Source organism: Prionailurus viverrinus, chromosome C2 (assembly GCF_022837055.1).
Source record: "Prionailurus viverrinus isolate Anna chromosome C2, UM_Priviv_1.0, whole genome shotgun sequence".
Taxonomy (NCBI): domain Eukaryota; kingdom Metazoa; phylum Chordata; class Mammalia; order Carnivora; family Felidae; genus Prionailurus; species Prionailurus viverrinus.
In genome coordinates this window covers 54060831-54079288 of record NC_062569.1, presented here as the reverse complement: position 1 = coordinate 54079288, position 18458 = coordinate 54060831, and the positions used below count along the sequence as shown (strand labels likewise).

The following is an 18458-nucleotide window of genomic DNA, read 5'->3' as shown; positions in this document are numbered from 1 at the left end:
CACCACATCTTCTTAATTCGTTTATCAGTTAATGGACATTTAGGTTCTTTCATAATTTGGCTATTATTGATAGTGCTGCTATAAACATTGGGGTGCATGTGCCCCGTTCGAATGAGCATTTTTGTATCCTTTGGATCAATTCCTAGTAGTGTAATTGCTGGGTTGTAGGGTAGTTCTATTTATTTTTAAATTTTTTTTTTTGCTTTTTTTTTTAAATTTTATTTTTTTAAATTTACATCCAAATTAGTTAGCATATAGTGCAATAATGATTTCAGGAGTAGATTCCTTAATGCCCCTAACCCATTTAGCCGATCCCCCCTCCCACAACCCTCCAGCAACCCTCAGTTTGTTCTCCAGATTTATGAGTCTCTTCTGTTTTGTCCCCCTCCCTGTTTTTATATTATTTTTGTTTCCCTTCCCTTAGGTTCATCTGTTTTGTCTCTTAAAGTCCTCATATGAGTGAAGTCATATGATTTTTGTCTTTCTCTGACTGACTAATTTCACTTAGTATAACACCCTCCATTTCCACCCACGTAGCTGCAAATGTCAAGATTTCATTCTTTTTGATTGCCGAGTAATACTCCATTGTATATATATACCACATCTTCTTTATCCATTCATCCATCGATGGGCATTTGGGCTCTTTCTATACTTTGGCTATTGTTGATAGTGCTGCTATAAACATTGGGGTACATGTGTCCCTTCGAAATAGCACACCTGTATCCCGTGGATAAATGCCTAGTAGTGCAATTGCTGGGTCGTAGGGTAGTTCTATTTTTAGTTTTTTGAGAAACCTCCATACTTTTTTTCAGAGTGGCTGCACCAGCTTGCATTGCCACCAACAATGCAAAAGAGATCCTCTTTCTCCGCATCCTCGCCAACATCTGTTGTTGCCTGAGTTGTTAATGTTAACCATTCTGACAGGTGTAAGGTGGTATCTCATTGTGGCTTTGATTTGTATTTCCCTGATGATGAGTGACGTGGAGCATTTTTTCATGTGTCGGTTGAAAAGCTGGATGTCTTCCTTGGAGAAGTGTCTATTCATGTCTTTTGCCCATTTCTTCACTGGATTATTTGTTTTTTGGGTGTTGAGTTTGATAATTTCTTTATAGATTTTGGATACTAACCCTTTATCTGATAGATCATTTGCAAATATCTTCTCCCATTCTGTAGGTTGCCTTTTAGTTTTGCTTATTGTTTCCTTAGCTGTGCAGAAGCTTTTTATTTTGATGAGGTCCCAGTAGTTCATTTTTGCTTTTGTTTCCCTTGCCTCTGAAGACGTGTTGAGTAAGAAGTTGCTGTGGCCAAGATCAAAGAGGTTTTTACCTGCTTTCTCCTCAGGATTTTGATGGCTTCCTGTCTTACATTTAAGTCTTTCATCCATTTTGAGTTTATTTTTGTGTATGGTGTAAGAAAGTGGTCCAGGTTCATTTTTCTGCATGTTGCTGTCCAGTTTTCCCAGCCCCACTTGCTGAGGGGACTGTCTTTATTCCATTGGATATTCTTTCCTGCTTTGTCAAAGATTAGTTGGCCATATGTTTGTGGGTCCATTTCTGGGTTCTCTATTCTGTTCCATTGATCTGAGTGTCTGTTTTTGTGCCAGTGCTATACTGTCTTGATCATTACAGCTTTGTAGTATAGCTTGAAGTCCAGGATTGTAATGCCTCCTGCTTTGGTTTTCTTTTTCAAGATTGTTTTGGCTATTGGGGTCTTTGCTGGTTCCATACAAATTTTAGGATTATTTTTTTTTTAGCTCTGTGAAGAACGCTGGTATTACTTTGATAGGGATTGCATTGGATATGTAGATAGCTTTGGGTAGTATCGACATTTTAACAATATTTGTTCTTCCTATGCAGGAGCATGGAATCTTTTTCTATCTTTTTGTGTCTTCTTCAATTTCTTTCATAAGCTTTCTATAGTTTTCAGTGTATAGATTTTTTACCTCTTTGGTTAGGTTTATTCCTAGGTATTTTATGGTTTTTTGTGCAACTGTAAATGGGATTGATTCCTTGATTTCTCTTTCTGTTGCTTCATTGTTGGTGTATAGGAATGCAACCAATTTCTGTGCATTGATTTTATATCCTGCAACTTTGCTGAATTCATGAATCAATTCTAGAAGTTTTTTGGTGAATCTTTTGGGTTTTCCATACAGAGTATCATGTCATCTGCGAAGAGTGAAAGTTTGACCTCCTCCTGGCCAGTTTGGATGTCTTTTATTTCTTTGTGTTGTGTGATTGCAGAGGCTAAGACTTCCAATACTATGTTGAATAACAGTGGCGAGAATGGACATCCCTGTCTTTTTCCAGACCTTAGGGGGGAAAGCTCTCAGTTTTTCCCCATTGAGGATGATATTAGCATTGGGTCGTTCAATATGGCTTTTATGATCTCGAGGTGTGATCCTTCTATCCCTACTTTCTTGAGGGTTTTTTTCAAGAAAAGATGCTGTATTTTGTCAAATGCTTTCTCTGCATCTATTGAGCCGATCATATGGTTCTTGTCCTTTCTTTTATTAATGTGATGAATCACGTTAATTGTTTTGTGGACATTGAACCAGCCCTGCATCCCAGGTATAAATCCCGCTTGGTCGTGGTGAATAGTTTTTTTAATATATTGTTGGATCTGGTTGGCTAATATCTTGTTGAGGATTTTTGCATCCATGTTCATCAGGGAAATTGGTCTATAGTTCTCCTTTTTAGTGGGGTCTCAAGGTAATGCTGGCTTCATACAAAGAGTTTGGAAGTTTTCCTTCCATTTCTATTTTTTGGAACAGTTTCAAGAGAATAGGTGTGAACTCTTCCTTAAATGTTTGGTAGAATTCCCCTGGAAAGCCATCTGGTCCTGGACTCTTGGTTTTTGGCAGATTTTTTATTACTAATTCAATTTCCTTACTGGTTATGGGTCTGTTCAAATCTTCTATTTCTTCCTGTTTCAGTTTTGGTAGTGTATATGTTTCTAGGAAGTTGTCCATTTCTTCCAGATTACCCATTTTATTGGCATATAATTGCTCATAATAATTTCTTATTATTTTTGTTTCTGTTGTGTTGGTTGTGATCTCTCCTCTTTCATTCTTGATTTTATTTATTTGGGTCCTTTCCTTTTTCTTCTTGATCAAACTGGCTAGTGGTTTATCAATTTTGTTCATTCTTTCAAAGAGCCAGCTTCTGGTTTCATTGATCTGTTCTACTGTTTTTTTTGGTTTTGATAGCATTGATTTCTGCTCTAATCTTTATTATTTCCTGTCTTCTGCTGGTTTTGGTTTTATTTGCTGTTCTTTTTCCAGCTCCTTAAGGTGTAAGGTTAGGTTGTATATCTGACATCTTTCTTCCTTCTTTAGGAAGTCTTGGATTGCTATATACTTTCCTCTTATGACTGCCTTTGCTGCGTGTCAGAGGTTTTGGGTTGTGGTGTTATCATTTTCATTGACTTCCATATACTTTTTAGTTTCCTCTTGAATTGCTTGGTTAGCCTATTCATTCTTTAGTAGGATGTTCTTTAGTCTCCAAGTATTTGTTACCTTTCCAAATTTTTTCTTGTGGTTGATTTCGAGTTTCATAGTGTTGTGGTCTGAAAATATGCACGGTATGATCTCCATCTTTTTGTACCTACTTAGGGCCTATTTTTAATTTTTTGAGGAACCTCCATATTGTTTTCCAGAGTGGCCACACCAATTTGCATTCAACAGTGCAAAAGGGTTCCCCTTTCTCTGCATCCTCACCAACATCTGTTGTTTCCTGAGTTAATTTTAGCCATTCTGACAGATGTGAGGTGGTATCTCATTGTGGTTTGATTTATATTTCCCTGATGATGAGTGATGTTGAGCATTTTTCATGTTTATGTTAGCCATCTGGATGTTGTCTTTGGAAAAATGTCTGTTCATGTCTTTTCCCATTTCTTCACTGGATTATTTCTTTTTTGGGTGTTGAGTTTGGTAAGTTATTTATAGATTTTAGATAATAACTGTTTATCTGATATGTCATTTGCAAATATCTTCTCCCATTCTTTCTGTTGTCTTTTAGTTTTGTTGAGTGTTTCCTTTGCTGTGTAAAGCTTTTTATCTTAATGGGGTCCCAATAGTTCATTTTTTTTCAGTTTATTTATTTCTAGAGAGACAGAGACAGTGTTCAATGGGGGGGAGCAGGTAGGGAGAGAGAGAATCCCAAGCAGGCTATATGTTGCCAGTACAGAGCCTGATGTGGGGCTTGAACTCATGAAACTGTGAGATCATGACCTGAGCCAAAACCAAGAGTCAGACGCTTAACTGACTGAGCTACCCAGGCACCCTGCCCTCCTCCAGTAGTTCATTTTTGTTTTTATCTCCCTTGTCTCCAGAGACATATCAAGTAAGAAGTTGCTGTGGCTGAGGTCAGAGAGGCTGCTGCCTGTTTTCTCCTGTGGGATTTTGATTCATTCTTGTCTTACGTTTAGGTGTTTCATCCATTTTGAATTCATTTTTGTGTATGTTGTAAGAAAGTGGTCCAGTTTCATTTTTCTGCATGTTGTTGTCCAGTTCTCCCAGTACCATTTGCTAAAGAGATTGTCTTTATTCCATTGGATAGTCTTTCCTGCTTTGTCAAAGATTAGTTGCCCATATATTTGTGGGTCCTTTCCTGGGCTTTCTATTCTATTCCATTGTTCTACGTGTCTGTTTTTGTGCCAGTGCCACACTATCTTGATGATTACAGCTTTGTAATACAGGTTAAAGTTCGGATTGTGATGCTTCCAGCTTTGGTTTTCTTTTTTCAACATTGCTTTGGCTATTTGGGGTCTTTTGTGTTTCCATAAAAATTTTAGGATTGTTTGTTCTATCTCTGTGAAGAATGCTGGTGTTATTTTGATAGGGATTGCATTGAATGTGTAGATTGCTTTGGGTAGTATCGACATTTTAACATTTGTTCTTCCAATCCATGAGCATGGAATGTTTCTCCATTTCTTTGCGTCTCCTTCAATTTCTTTTATAAGCTTTCTATAGTTTTCAGCATACAGATCTTTTATCTCTTTGGTTAGGTTTATTCCTAGGTAACTTGTCATTTTTGGTGCAATTGTAAATGGCATTGATTCCTTGATATCTCTTTCTGTTGCTGCATTATTGGTGTATAGAAATAACTGACTTCTGTACACTGATTTTATATCCTGGCACTTTGCTGAATTCATGTATCAGCTCTAGCAGTTTTTTGGTGGAGTCTTCATGTTTTCCATGTAGAGTATCAAATCATCTGTGAAGAGTGAAAGTTTTGACTTTTTCTTTGACAGTTTGGATGCCTTTTATTTCTTTGTGTTGTCTGATTGCTGAGGACTTCCAACACTATGTTGAGCAACAGTGGTGAGAGTGGACATCCCTCTAGTGTTCCTGATCTTAGGGGGCAAGTTCTCAGTTTTTCCCCATTGAAGATGATATTAGTTGTGGGCCTTTCATATATGGCTCTTATGATGTTAAGGTATATTCCTTCTATCCTGATACTCTTGAGGGTTTTTATCAAGAAACGATTTGCTGTATTTTGTCAAATGCTTTTTCTCCATATATTGACAGGATCATATGGTTCTTATCCTTTCTTCTATTAATGTCTTGTGTCACATCGATTGATTTTTGTATATTGAACCAGCCCTGCAGCCCAGGAATGAATTTCACTTGATCACGGTGAATAATTCTTTTCAATTAATTTTTTTAATGTTTTTATTTCTTTTTGAGAGAGAGAGAGAGAGAATGAGCAGGGGAGGGGCACAGAGAGAGAGGGACAGAGGATCTAAGTAGACTCTGCTGACAGCAGCAAGCCCCATGTAGGCCGTGAACTTACAGATTGTGAGATCATGACCTGAGCTGAAATCAGCCGCTCAACCAACTGAGCCACCCAGGTGCCCCATGAATAATTCTTTTAATGTACTGTTGAATTCAATTTGCTAGTATCTTGTTGAGAATTTGTTTTATTAAGTTTTTATTTATTTGTTTTGAGAGAGGGAGAGAGAGCACAAGTTGAGGAGGAACAGAGAGGGAGGGAGAGAGAGAGAATCCCAAGCAGGCTCCACATGTCAGTGCAGAGCCTGATGAGGGGCTCGAATTCACGCATCTTGAGATCATGACCTAAGCCAAAATCAAGAGTCAGATGCTTAACCAACTGAGCTACCCAGGCGCCCCTTGTTGAGAATTTTTGCATCCAGCTTCATCAGGCATATTGATCTGTAATTCTCCTTTTCAGTGGGGTCTTTGTCTGTTTTGGAATCAAGGTAATGCTGGGTTCATAGGATGAGTTTGGAAGCTTTCCGTCCATTTGACTTTTTGGAGCAGTTTGAAAAGAGTATGTATTAACTCTGCTTTAAATGTCTGATAGAATTCACCTGGAAGCCATATGGCCTAGGAGTCTTATTTGTTGGGAGATTTCTGATAACTGTTTCAATTTCTTTTTTTTCTTCTTCTAAATTTTTTTTAATGTTTATTTATTTTTGAGAGAGAGAGAGCATGAGCAGGGGAGGGGCAGAGAGGGTGGGAGACACAGAATCTGAAGCAGGCTCCAGGCTCTGAGCTGTCAGCACAGAGCCCAACGTGGGGCTCGAATCCACCAACTGTGAGATCATGACCTGAGCCAAAGTCAGACGCTTAACTGACTAAACCACCCAGGCACCTCCCGATTCAATTTCTTTGCTGGTTATGGGTCTGTTCAAAGTTTCTATTTATTCCTGTTTGAATTTTGGTAGTGAGTGAGTGTCTAGGAATTTGTCCATTTCTTCCAGATTGTCCAGTTTGTTGGCATATAATTTTTCATATTATTCTCTTACAATTGTATTTCTGTGGTGTTAGTTGTGATCTCTTTCATTCATGATTTTATCTGTTTAGGTCCTCTTTTCTTTGTGAGGAGTCTGGATGGGAGTTTATCAATTTTGTTTATTCTTTCAGAAATCCAGCTCTTAGTTTCATTGATCTGTTCTATTGGGTTTTGTTTTTGGATTCTTTATTGTTTATTTATTTTCTAATCTTTATTATTTCCCTTCTGTTGGCTTTGGACTTTATTTGGTGCTTCTTTTCTAGCTTCTTTAGGTGTAAGGCTAGGTTGTGTATTTGGGACCTTTCTTGCTTCTTGAAATAGGCCTGAGTTGAAATGTATTTTCTTCTTAGGACTGCCTTTGAGTCATCCCAAAGGGCTTGGACTGTCATGTTTTCATTTTTACTTGCTTCCATGTATTTTTTAAATTTATTCTTTAATTTCCTGGTTAACCATTCATTCTTTAGTAGGATGTTCTTTAACCTCCATGTATTTGGGGGCTTTCCAAATTTTTTCTTGTGGTTGATTTTAAGTTTCATAGCATTGTGATCTGAAAATACGCATGGTGTGAAATCAACCTTTTTGTACCTGTTGAGGGCTGTTTTGTGACCCAGTATGTGATATGTTTTGGAGAATATTCCATGTACACTCAAGAAGAATGTGTATTCTGCTGCTTTCGGATGAAATGTTCTGAATATCTATGTTAAGTCCCTCTCATCCAGTGTGTCATTCAGAGCTGTTGTTTGCATGTTGATTTTCTGTTTAGGTGATCTGTCCTTTGCTATAAGTGGAGTGTTGAAGTCTCCTACGATCATGGTATTGTTATCAATGAGTTCATTTATGTTTGTGATTAATTGATTTATATATTTGGGTGCTTTCATATTGGGGACATAAATATTTACAACTGTTAGTTCTTCTTGATGGATAGACCCCTTAGTTATGATATAGTGCCCTTTATTTCTTGTTACAATCTTTGTTTTAAAATCTAGTTTGTCTAATATAAGTATGGATACTCCAGCTTTCTTTTGATGTCCGTTAGCATGATAGATTGTTCTCCATCCCCTCACTTTCAATCTGCAGGTATCTCTTTTAGGCAGCATATAGATGGATCTTGGTGTTTTTTATTTATTTATTTATTTATTTATTTATTTATTTATTTTTATTTTTATCCATTATGATACCATTTGTCTTTTGATTGGGGCATTTAGTCCATTTACATTCAGAGTGATTATTGAAAGATATGAATTTAGCGCCATTGTGTTATCCGTGGATTTCATGTTTGTTGTGATGTTCCCTGGTCCTTTGTAATCTCTGCTGCTGCTTCCCACTCACAGAGTCCTTAGGATCTCTTGCAGGGCTGGTTTAGCAGTCATGAACTCCTTTAGTTTTTGTTTGTCTGGGAAAGTCTTTATCTCCCCTTCTATTCTGAATGACAGCCTTACTGGATAAAGGATTCTTGCCTGCATATTTTTCCTATTCAGCACATTGAATATTTCCTGTCACTCCCTTCTGGTCTGCCAAATTTCAGTGGACAGGTCTGCTACTACTGTTATATGTCTACCCTTTTTTGTCCCTAGCTGCTTTCAGAATTCTCTGTCTTTATATTTTTCCAGTTTCACTATGATATGTCATGGTGTTGACCTGTTTTTGTTGACGTTGAAGGGAGTTCGCTCTGCCTCTTGGACGTAGATGCCTGTTTCCTTCCCCAGATTAGGGAGATTCTCAGCTTTAATTTGTTCAAATAAACCTTTTGCCCCTTTCTCTCACTCTTCTTCTTCTGGGACTCCTGTGGTCCGGATATTGTTTTGTTTTATGGAATCACTTAGTTCTTTAATTCTCCCTTCGTGATCTAGTAATTTCCTCTCCCTCTTTTTTCAGCTTCATCATTTTCCATGATTTTATCTTTTATTTCACATATTCTCTCCTCTGCTTCTTCCGTCCTCACTGTCACTGTATCTAGTTTATTTTGCATCTCAGGTACAGCATTTTTAAATTCATCCTAACTAGTTAGTCTTTGATCTCTGCAGCAAGAGTTTCCCTGGTGTCCTCTATGCTTTTTTTAAGCCAAGCTATTAGTCTTATGACTGTTATTCTAAATTCTTGTTCAGGCATATTGTTTATATCTGTTTTGAGCAATCCTCTGTGATTTCTTCTTGACCTTTCTTTTGGAGAGAATTCCTCCGTTTTGTCATTTTGGCTAAGTTTCTGTCTTTTGCATGTTTTAAAGCTTGTTATGTGTCCTGCACTTGTGAGTACTACTATATTAAAAAGGGGTCAGGGGCGCCTGGGTGGCGCAGTCGGTTAAGCGTCCGACTTCAGCCAGGTCACGATCTCGCAGTCCGTGAGTCCGAGCCCCGCGTCAGGCTCTGGGCTGATGGCTCAGAGCCTGGAGCCTGTTTCTGATTCTGTGTCTCCCTCTCTCTCTGCCCCTCCCCCATTCATGCTCTGTCTCTCTCTGTCCCAAAAATAAATAAACGTTGAAAAAAAAATTAAAAAAAAAAAAGGGGTCAAACACTGCTCAGGTCCTGACACTTCAGGAAGTGTTTGTGGAGTGTGTTGAGCACACTCTGTTATTGCGTATTTGGCTGCTCTATCTCGCTGGTCAGTCCTCTGCAGAGCTCCTCCTTGCTTGAGGTGGTGGAGTGTTTGAACCTTCAAACACGTGTGCTTTGATTTGTTTGTTGAGGTAGCCCTTGATCCTGCCAAACTGTCTCCCTCTGCTGTGGAGATCCTTCTGTTACTCTGCAGACTGATTCCTGGGTGTTCCAAGTGATCTGACCTCCGTACAGCTGTGTTTGAGGGATGAGGAAAATCCCGGTCCCCCTACTTGTTTGCCATCTTAACTCCCTCCTCAATATTATACTCTTAAGTTAGTAGTTGAAACGGGCCCTTTCATCTGAGCAAAAACTATTTACCTGTAAATAGTCTTAGTTGGGACTGTGTGGGGGGGGATTGTGTTGTTTTTCTTGGTATTCGTTATTTGTTCAGATAAATGAACCTGAAAATAGTCACCGCTAATGCCACTGTAAGAGAGGTATTTAACATGTAGCAATCTGAATACTATATTCTTTGGACTAAGAATAGATCTCTTGGTAGTTTTAAAGACCACTTTATAAGACCTCTCATGTTGGTTTTTAAAAACATATTTAATAGTGCTCTGCATTATGGGGTGTCTGGGTGACTTGGTTGAGCATCTGACCTTGGCTTAGGTCATGATCTCACGGTTTGTGGGTTCAAGCTCTGCATCAGGCTCTGCGCTGACAGCTCAGAGCCTGGAGCCTGCTTCACATTCTGTGTGTGTGTCTCTCTCTCTGCCCCTCCCCTACTCGTGCTCTCTCTCTCTCTCTTTCTGTCAAAAGTAAACATTTTTTTAAAAACTTTAGAAGATACTCTTGTTGTAAGATGTTTCTGGTCTCCACTGTATTTGGGGGGGAGGAATGGCTAAACTAATGGTTACTTGAGATTGCTCGTCACTATTAAGGCATCTTCACTAAAGGGACCCAAAGAAGGCCTGCATGAGGCATGGACTCTTCATGGAGCAGGGATTGCATTTCAAACAGGGAAGGTGGCATAAAGTCACAATGATATGTTCAGAAGGAACTCCCCACGTATGGTGTTCCCAAAGTGCAGAATGATAATATATGAGATTGTTTTCGGTGGAGTACATATCAATACATTTAAAATAAGAAATATTTATCTTTATGTCTTCCTTATCCATACCACAAGTGATACCAGTGGTCGGTTTACAGCGGTTAGAGATGTAAAGAAATACTGAGTAAGTAACATTTCACCTGGCCTATGGGTTTGGCAAAAATCGGGACAGTTGCAGTGGATGACTGGAGGGTAGGAAACATTTGCCCTGTAGGACCTGTTGAAAAGAGTACTCGTTATTTATCTCAAAAAACTGACTTAAGTCAAATTTTGTACTATTTGCAGTTGATGTGTATTATACTTTAACAGGTGACTGGGTTCAGCATGATCAGAATCAGAACATTTCGAAAAGCAGCACAAGTGGTAAGTACTAGTTAACTGGACATTAAACGAGTTTTAATCTATTCCTTTATTCCTTCTACCTACTAGAATTTTTATTTTGCTGTGCAAATGTGGCTTCATTATCTGCTGGCGCACCTGGGGGCTCAGTCAGTTAAGTGTCTGACTCTTAATCTTGGCTCTGGTCATGATCTCATGGTTTGGTTCGTGAGTTCGAGCCCCACATCGGGTTCTTCACTGACGGTTTGGAGCCTGCTTGGGATTCTCTCTTTCTCTCCCTCTCTCTCTGCCCCTCCCCTGCTTTCTCTCTCTCAAAAATAAACTGTAAAAAATTTTTTTAAAAAAAGATCTAAGTGTTCTGTAATTCTCTTAATCATCTGAACAAACTTTGAATTCATTCTCAATTTGTTCGTACCTGGATGATGATTTTTTTAAAAATCCAGATTAAGGGTGGGTAGAAAATAATATAAGGAAAGCAAATTTGTTGATTTTTTTTTTTAAGGTAACAGGCGGCGAAAAATGAATAGCAGCTTATCTGATGAGGAAGTCTATGACAAAAGAATGAAGCAGGTTGATACTTCAGGTTTGTAAAAATGTCATCAGTGGCTGTAAATTATTTTCCCTGCTTCCCCCCATTAATATTTATCCAAGCCCGTGCTGTTGGGCCAGTCTTCTGGAGCCACATTAGTTGAGCCTGCCCTCCCAGATATCTTCCCTCTGCGTCCCAACTCCTCCTCGGGCCCGGATAAGGGTCTTCCTGGGTCTGCCCCACCCTGTTTCCAGCTTGAGTCCCCACTCCACCCCTTCACTCACTCTAAATAGAAGGGGGCACCAGGGGGAGCTCCCTTACAGTCTATAAGGATAGGGGCCATGAACTGTCCATCTTTACATTTTCTGTAGCAGTGACCATGGAGCCATCTATGTAGAAGATCATGGATGCCGATTGAATGAATAAAATTGTGAATGTCCGTGTATGCCTTCATTGGTGTCATGGTCACTAGCTACATCTGGGGAAAAGAGCCTCCAGCTCAATTATTGGAGGCGAGTCTCAATTTCTTCCAAATAAATGGCGTAGACCAAGGCTTGATCATTGTGAAAATACAATAGATACTGAAAATGTTTAACAACAGTACTCCAAGGCACCAGAAGATGGAGTATGTAGCTCAAAATTCAAGCCCAGGCAGAATTTACAAACCTAAGTTTAAAAACAGACTCAAATTATATGAGACTCAAGGTCTCAAGGCTTCAAGGGCCTCATATAACTCCCTAAATTAGCTGTTTCTTCAGAATACCTTTTCTTTTACTATTATTGTAAGATATGAATCTCTGAAAGCAGATAAGCCCTCTATAAAGTGATGTAAGATTCTCTCTACTTTCTAGAGCAGGAGACTGTGAGGACGACATGTGGATGCCTTTACTGTATATCACTGCAGAAACGCATATTGTTTTTGCTAAGTAAACAGCAAAATAAATGAGGTTCTAGAATTACTTTTAAAACATAACTGGAATATAATTTTTTCTAGTTTTATTGAGATATAATTGACAAATAAAATTGTTTATATAATGTGATGACTTGATCTACTTACACATTGTAAAATATTTACCAATAAAGTCAAGTAACACATCCATCCCCTCACTTTTTTTTTTTTTTTTTTTTTTTTGGTGGTGATGGTACATAAGATCTACTCTCAGCAAATTCCAAGTATACAACATAGTATTATTAACTCTAGTCACCATGCGGTACATTAGATCCTCAGACCGTATTCATCTTATAACGGGGACACACTTTTATATTAAATTGATATATAGGAAAAGTTTCTCTTGTTACATGCAGTTACTTTTGGCTATTTAAAATGAGCTCTGATAGCAAGCAGCTAGAAATAGAAATAAAATTATTAAATGCCACCTAGAAACATTAAGGATTTCCAACCTTTTTGGAGTTGACAGTGTGGTATCTAAATAAGTTAATAAAGGGGCGCCTGGGTGGCTCATTCAGTTAAGCGTCCGACTTCGGCTCAGGTCATGATCTCGCGGTCCCTGAGTTTGAGCCCGCGTCAGGCTCTGTGCTGACAGCTCAGAACCTGGAGCCTATTTCAGATTCTTCTTCTCTCTCTGACCCTCCCCCGTTCATGCTCTGTCTGTCTCTGTCTCAAAAATAAATAAACGTTAAAAATTTTTTTTAAATACAAAAAAATAAGTTAATAAAGATTTACTTCTGTTAAGGTATTTTCACAACATTCTTTGAGATACTGAGTCACTGTCCTGGTAGTTTTAGACTCAGTGTATCAGTGTGATGCTTTTTAAATATAGCCAGTACTCAGTCTTAATAGAATCACCGTGTGGTCTTGTTAGAATTTAGGTTCGGGATCGGAAGCAATAAGTTTTATGATGGTCCTGACAACTGGCAGTTTTCATAGGCTGCCTGTGCAGCTTTCATTGCTGCTGCTGTTGAGAGCTGGGAGCAGTGTACCGCATCTCAAGAAACCACTAGAGAGCGCGGGCCATTGTTTAGACCTTTTCTTCAATCTGGAAGGGATCTGTGAAGTGGGGAAGGGTTAGTACAGAGATTAGATTCATATTAGTAAATTGTTGGCTGTAGAGTTCTGTGATCCTGAAGAAGGGGCAGAAAGTATTCTGCCTGTCACTCCCTTCTAATTTTGCCTCCAGTATTTTGTAATGCCTTTATGATCCTTGACGGAATCTAGGCAGCCAGTGAGCTTTGCAACACTATTGTGCAACTAACTACAAAACATAAAAGTAGCAAATCTAGATTAGTGATAGGGCTAATATTTTTCATGGGGCCAGTAGTTTACCTTGGCAAACACATGTCCCTCCAAGATTATGATTCTGTTTCATAGAGATTAATAGACATTACAGACCATCTCATGACTTTTCTGTAAGTTGTGCTTTTTTCCGTAATGCCAGGAGATGGCGTAATAGAAATTGGGATTCAGATGTCTTGCTGGGTCTTTAGTGACCACTAAGATAGCGTTTATATGTGGCACTAACATTCAGGTAAAGGCACGAGCTGGGTGAGGGCAAAACTATGTAATTTTCTTTTTGAGCCATATAAATTATTTTTGGTGTCCGATCTTTTTATTCCAACCCAATCTGTGCTGCTTTGTAAAACAGCTTCATTCCCTGAATTACTGAATTAACATTGTGAACGTTGTACCCTGGTTTAATGTTATTATATGAAATAGTTCCCTTTAGTCCATATAATAGTTTGGAAAGGAGAGAGTTTTTGACACTTAAATATATTTTGAAGTTACAAATCACAGGTATAAGGAGAATGCATTTTCATTATAAATTGCTATAAATGATGTGTTGAGAGCAACTGCAGACTTCCTTGTCTGCTTTTAGACGGAGCGAAGACCAGAAACCTGCTAACAGACACACAGCTGATTATCCTTGCTGCGAAGTTGGGGAAGGAGTGGATGAAAATGGCCATTGCCAACTTGGAGTTGGAGAGGAGTGATATTGAAGATATCCAGGAGAAGAAAGAAGATGTTACGATCTATAACTTTAGGGTGCTGAAGAAGTGGCAAGAAAAGGAGCAGAGTAATGCCACAGCCCAGAATTTATACAACTGCTTGAAAAGCATCTCCGTTGAAGTCCAAGATGTGCTGAAAGGTGAGCAAGAAATTCTCTTAGTCGTTTTACTTCGAATCAAGCTCTGTCTTTCAAAGAGCCAGTTTCTATGATAGAATGTGTTGCTTGCTTATTTGTGAGCTTGGATTCAGAGAATTATGTTAATGTAGGGTAAGCACGTGGGCTGCCACAATCTAAGTAAAGGTGAGTGGTTTGTGTGTGGGATCAGAGGAACGGTTGAGATCCCATCTCAAGTGCTGGCTGGCTTTGTGACGGAGCAAATGCTCAACCTAACTTTAAGCCTCTCTGTTCCGCTTTGGCAGATGGATGCAAAAACCCCTGTGTCCTAAGTTTATTGTGAGAATGAAAAAGATAATGCGTGGAAAGCTCCAGGCAGGTAGTAAGGCTCTCTAAGGGGTAGTTAAAAATGTCATTATGGTACTTGAGACATTCAGCTTTCTAGGCCTCTCGTGGCACTGAAGCAGTGCCAGGGGAGGCCACTGGGTGGCACCAGTGAACCTCAAGTGGCAAAAGTGGAGCCCAGAGGAGGGCTCAAGTTTCTAGTCTCAATCCAGAAAACTGCAGGTTCCTTCCTTTGTGTGTAAGCTCGTCTTTTTTGTGTGTGTATGGTTTGATCTAGCACATCAGTGAAACCAACTCTAAACTTTATTATACATTCTTACCATAGTTAACAAATGTAGTGTTACTTCTCAAAAGCCTCAGTAAGTCAGAGAGAGGTTTTTATTTGGAATTCTAGTTGGACTTTTTATTCCAAAAAAGAATGTAAAAATGTGTATATGCCCCACAAGTTTGTATGAAAAGTAAGATCACTCTGTGATCACTCAGAATGCTTTTGAGATCTTGTGGGCATATCTCCCCTGTAGGTTTTGGGTGCAGAAGCCTCAAGTAAATAGAATATCTAGTTTTAGTGCCAAATTTTTCATTCATATTCCTGGAAATGTTGAAATTTTGTAAATTACTAAGGCTCACATGTGGAAATCTGCTTATTTGCATATAGACGCTTCTGCCTATTGACAACAATGGCCTCTGTGCTATGATAACCAAATAATCACAGCCTCTTCCATCAAAACAACCTTGAAAAAAATGTCTCTCACAAACTCTATATAATGGGTTATTTTGTTTTCTGTTTGTGTCTGCTCCTGATCTCACTAGACACTTGACTTGTTGATATGTTAGAACCATAAAGGGGTTTGTGAAATTTTTTTTTAGCCTTGAAAAAAATCATGAAAGCTAGCTTATTAGTCCAATTCCCTCATTAAATAGGAAAACAAAATTCTTTTGTGAGTTAAAAAAAAAACAAGCAAAAAAAAAGCAAAATTTACCAATATTTTGTGCCGTTTGTGGGCAGAAATTGGTGGAATTTTGTATTTTTATCAGGATGTTTTAGCATCTTGCAACTAGTCTTTAAATTACAGTGGCTTATCTTCAGCTCAGGAAAACCCAGCCACTTGGAGAAGTTCCTTTTTGAAATGGATGGGTGATTTTTCTCTAAAAGCATGCCTCTGTCTTCCCCTAACAGTGAATCCCTGAATTTGTTTGTGTTCTCTCTTTTGTTAGGTTTCTTACAGGAAAGGTGAAGTTTGGAAGACGGACTGAAAAAGAAAGCCTCAGGAACTTTTACCTGTAAAGACCAACTTCAACTGGTAATTGGGTATGGAGTTGATGAGATCTTGAACTTCACAGTCTGTGGAGGCAGCTCCTTTCACTGGGGGCCATTCTGCAGCTCGCATTATTCAGGGGTAGAGAAAATGTAAAATATTTGGAAAACTTAAAAAACCTCTAGATTTAAAAAAATTTTTTGCACCTCCTACTCACACCATCCTGCCCTGCTTCCCCACCCAACATCTGTCCTTAACAAAGGTGCTTAAAAGGACTCAGTCAGGTGAGAAATGTGGTAATTTTCCTTTTGGAGTCTGTGAACTATGAAATTCATATCAAGTATTTGAAACCTTTTTAGTAACTCAGTGGTAGTGTGCTTAAACTTGCACCAATGTAGTTGAGCTTTTCTCATACTGACATTAATAATGAGAGATACCTTCCTGTTCTTTTAGCCCCCACTCAGGCATACATGCCCCTGGGTACAATGTATCTTTTTATGTGGGATGATTTCCATAGATCACATTACCAACCTGTCTGGCTAGTGGTCTGTTAAACTGTTAAACCAATCGTGTTACCTTGTCCTTGAGTGATGAGAAAGGAATATAATCCAGTCCCCATCCCATGTTGAGGTGCACGCTCAGAGGTGATCTCATCTCAGTGGGGAAGTTCAACTGGATGGATGGTCAGAGAGTCCCTTCAAATTTCATTAACCTTCCAAAATCATAAGGCTAAGCACTATATTTCTTGACTCTCAGCCTGGAATCGTTTACTTTCTGGTGGGGGGAGAGATGCTACTCAGAGAGAGCCAGAGCAGGACCAAGGGAAAAATGTCATGTCTTCTTGAAGAAGACTTGCCCCAGGGAATAATGAGCCACATTGGCTCTTGTTAATTGGTGAAATGGTTTTTTGGGTATGTATAGATATTGTCACTCTCCTAGAATCATGCATGTGGCGATTAACATTTCGGATATGTTTTGTTAACTTATTTGAACTAACTATAAATTACCATTGGTCTTCTGTAGGAATTAGCTGGAGAATAAAATAAATCTCAATGAATTAATCAGAGAAATACACTTTAACTATCTATTGTTTTGCCTGTGAAGAACAAATTCACTTTATAGGGATGAACATATTTTTAATTGTCAGGGATCCTGTGGAATTCAAGTCAGTGTCACTTTATGAGTTTTTTTTTTTAAATTGTACTATACACTAGGAAACACATGGAGTTTTAACATTCAGGAATGTAAAATACTTAAAGGACTTGAATTTTTAAATGTTCATTATTTTTTATAAGTTTTCCGAAGAAACGCATAATTCCAGAGGTGCTTTGTATGTAAGCCGGTTTCCTAACAATTTTTCATAGTATGAATGAAAGGAAGAAAAATAAATCTGCATTTGTACAGTACTAATATGTGTCCTTTGTATTGTTATTTACTTATCAATTATTTTTTAAAGCATCTTATTTCTTGATTTCTGTTACCTTGGCCATTTGGGCATTAGTTGGTTTTGTTCCCAGCTCTCCACGTCATGGACGGGGGCTGAGTGTAAAGCAGGGCAGGCTGGTTCACCCAGGAGTTGGCGGAAATTTGGAAGAACCTGCCCATCCCCTCGTGCCCTTAACTGTCCTCACTCCAGGAATGACTGAGTGTATGACTACATCCCTCCGCATTTTGTTATTGGAAGGTGCATTTTTATTTAAAACTAGGTGGGTTCCTCTTAGTTCTTCACGTGTGCATCTCTCTAAAGGGGTTTTCCTGCACATTTGAGGCTCATTTTTTAATGTTATTGAATTGCTTTAGGGGCAGATTTTCCTCCCCTGCATTGTCATGTGGAAACACATTTTCACTCCATTTCCTGAAGAGGACATCATATTTGCTGATAAGGTGTCCTCAGTGAGGCCGTTGGCCCAGCCCTTTGCCTGTTACTGGAAGTCCTTCTTGGGGTAAAGCAGCGTACTGCTTGCTGGAGGGTGTGATCCCAACTGGGTGACCAGGGATTTACTGCCGGGATTGTGTCTTTTCCAGCCCACATCCTGAGGTTTGAGTGTTTACGATAAGGGCTCTGTAAGCTGCTGATATTAACACAGAGGCCCTGGGGTTTATTTCTGAGCATGGAGTTCTGAGGTTTTTCCTCAGGTCCTGGGGACCTCCAGCTCTGCCCTGAAGCCTGCTGGAGGATTTAGATCCAGTCTGTTCCAGTCGTGATGTAGATTCCTGGTTAGACAAGACAGTCTGGAGTTAGTCAGACATCTTTATCCTGTGGCCGTCCATTCCTGCTGTCTGCTGGAACCTCTAGCTTGCGTTCATTTTTAGATTAGGGTATGCTCTGTGCATTTATAGGACCGTTTTATGTTCAAGCAAGTTGGGAAGTCTAAGAGATGGTTTTGTTACTTAAAAACTTAACTGCAGGCAGGACTTGGACTAGTTTGGTGAGTTGTTTTTTGTTTTTTTTTTTAATTTTTTTTTCAACGTTTATTTATTTTTTGGAGACAGAGAGAGACCGAGC

General features: G+C 39.0%; 1 protein-coding gene across 3 annotated transcripts in view; it reads left to right on the top strand.

Moving 5' to 3' along the window:
- LOC125175413 (NACHT, LRR and PYD domains-containing protein 1a-like) overlaps positions 1-17358 on the top strand; it is a 44529-nt gene extending 27171 nt beyond the window's left edge. For all 3 annotated transcript variants that reach the window (XM_047875951.1, XM_047875952.1, XM_047875953.1), the window contains 4 exons: positions 10713-10766; positions 11245-11325; positions 14106-14375; positions 15912-17358. In XM_047875951.1, coding sequence (XP_047731907.1) covers positions 10713-10766; positions 11245-11325; positions 14106-14375; positions 15912-15931 — 425 coding nt within the window. In that variant the 3' untranslated portion in view covers positions 15932-17358. The remainder of the gene's footprint in view (positions 1-10712; positions 10767-11244; positions 11326-14105; positions 14376-15911) is intronic.
- The last annotated feature ends 1100 nt before the right edge of the window (positions 17359-18458 follow it).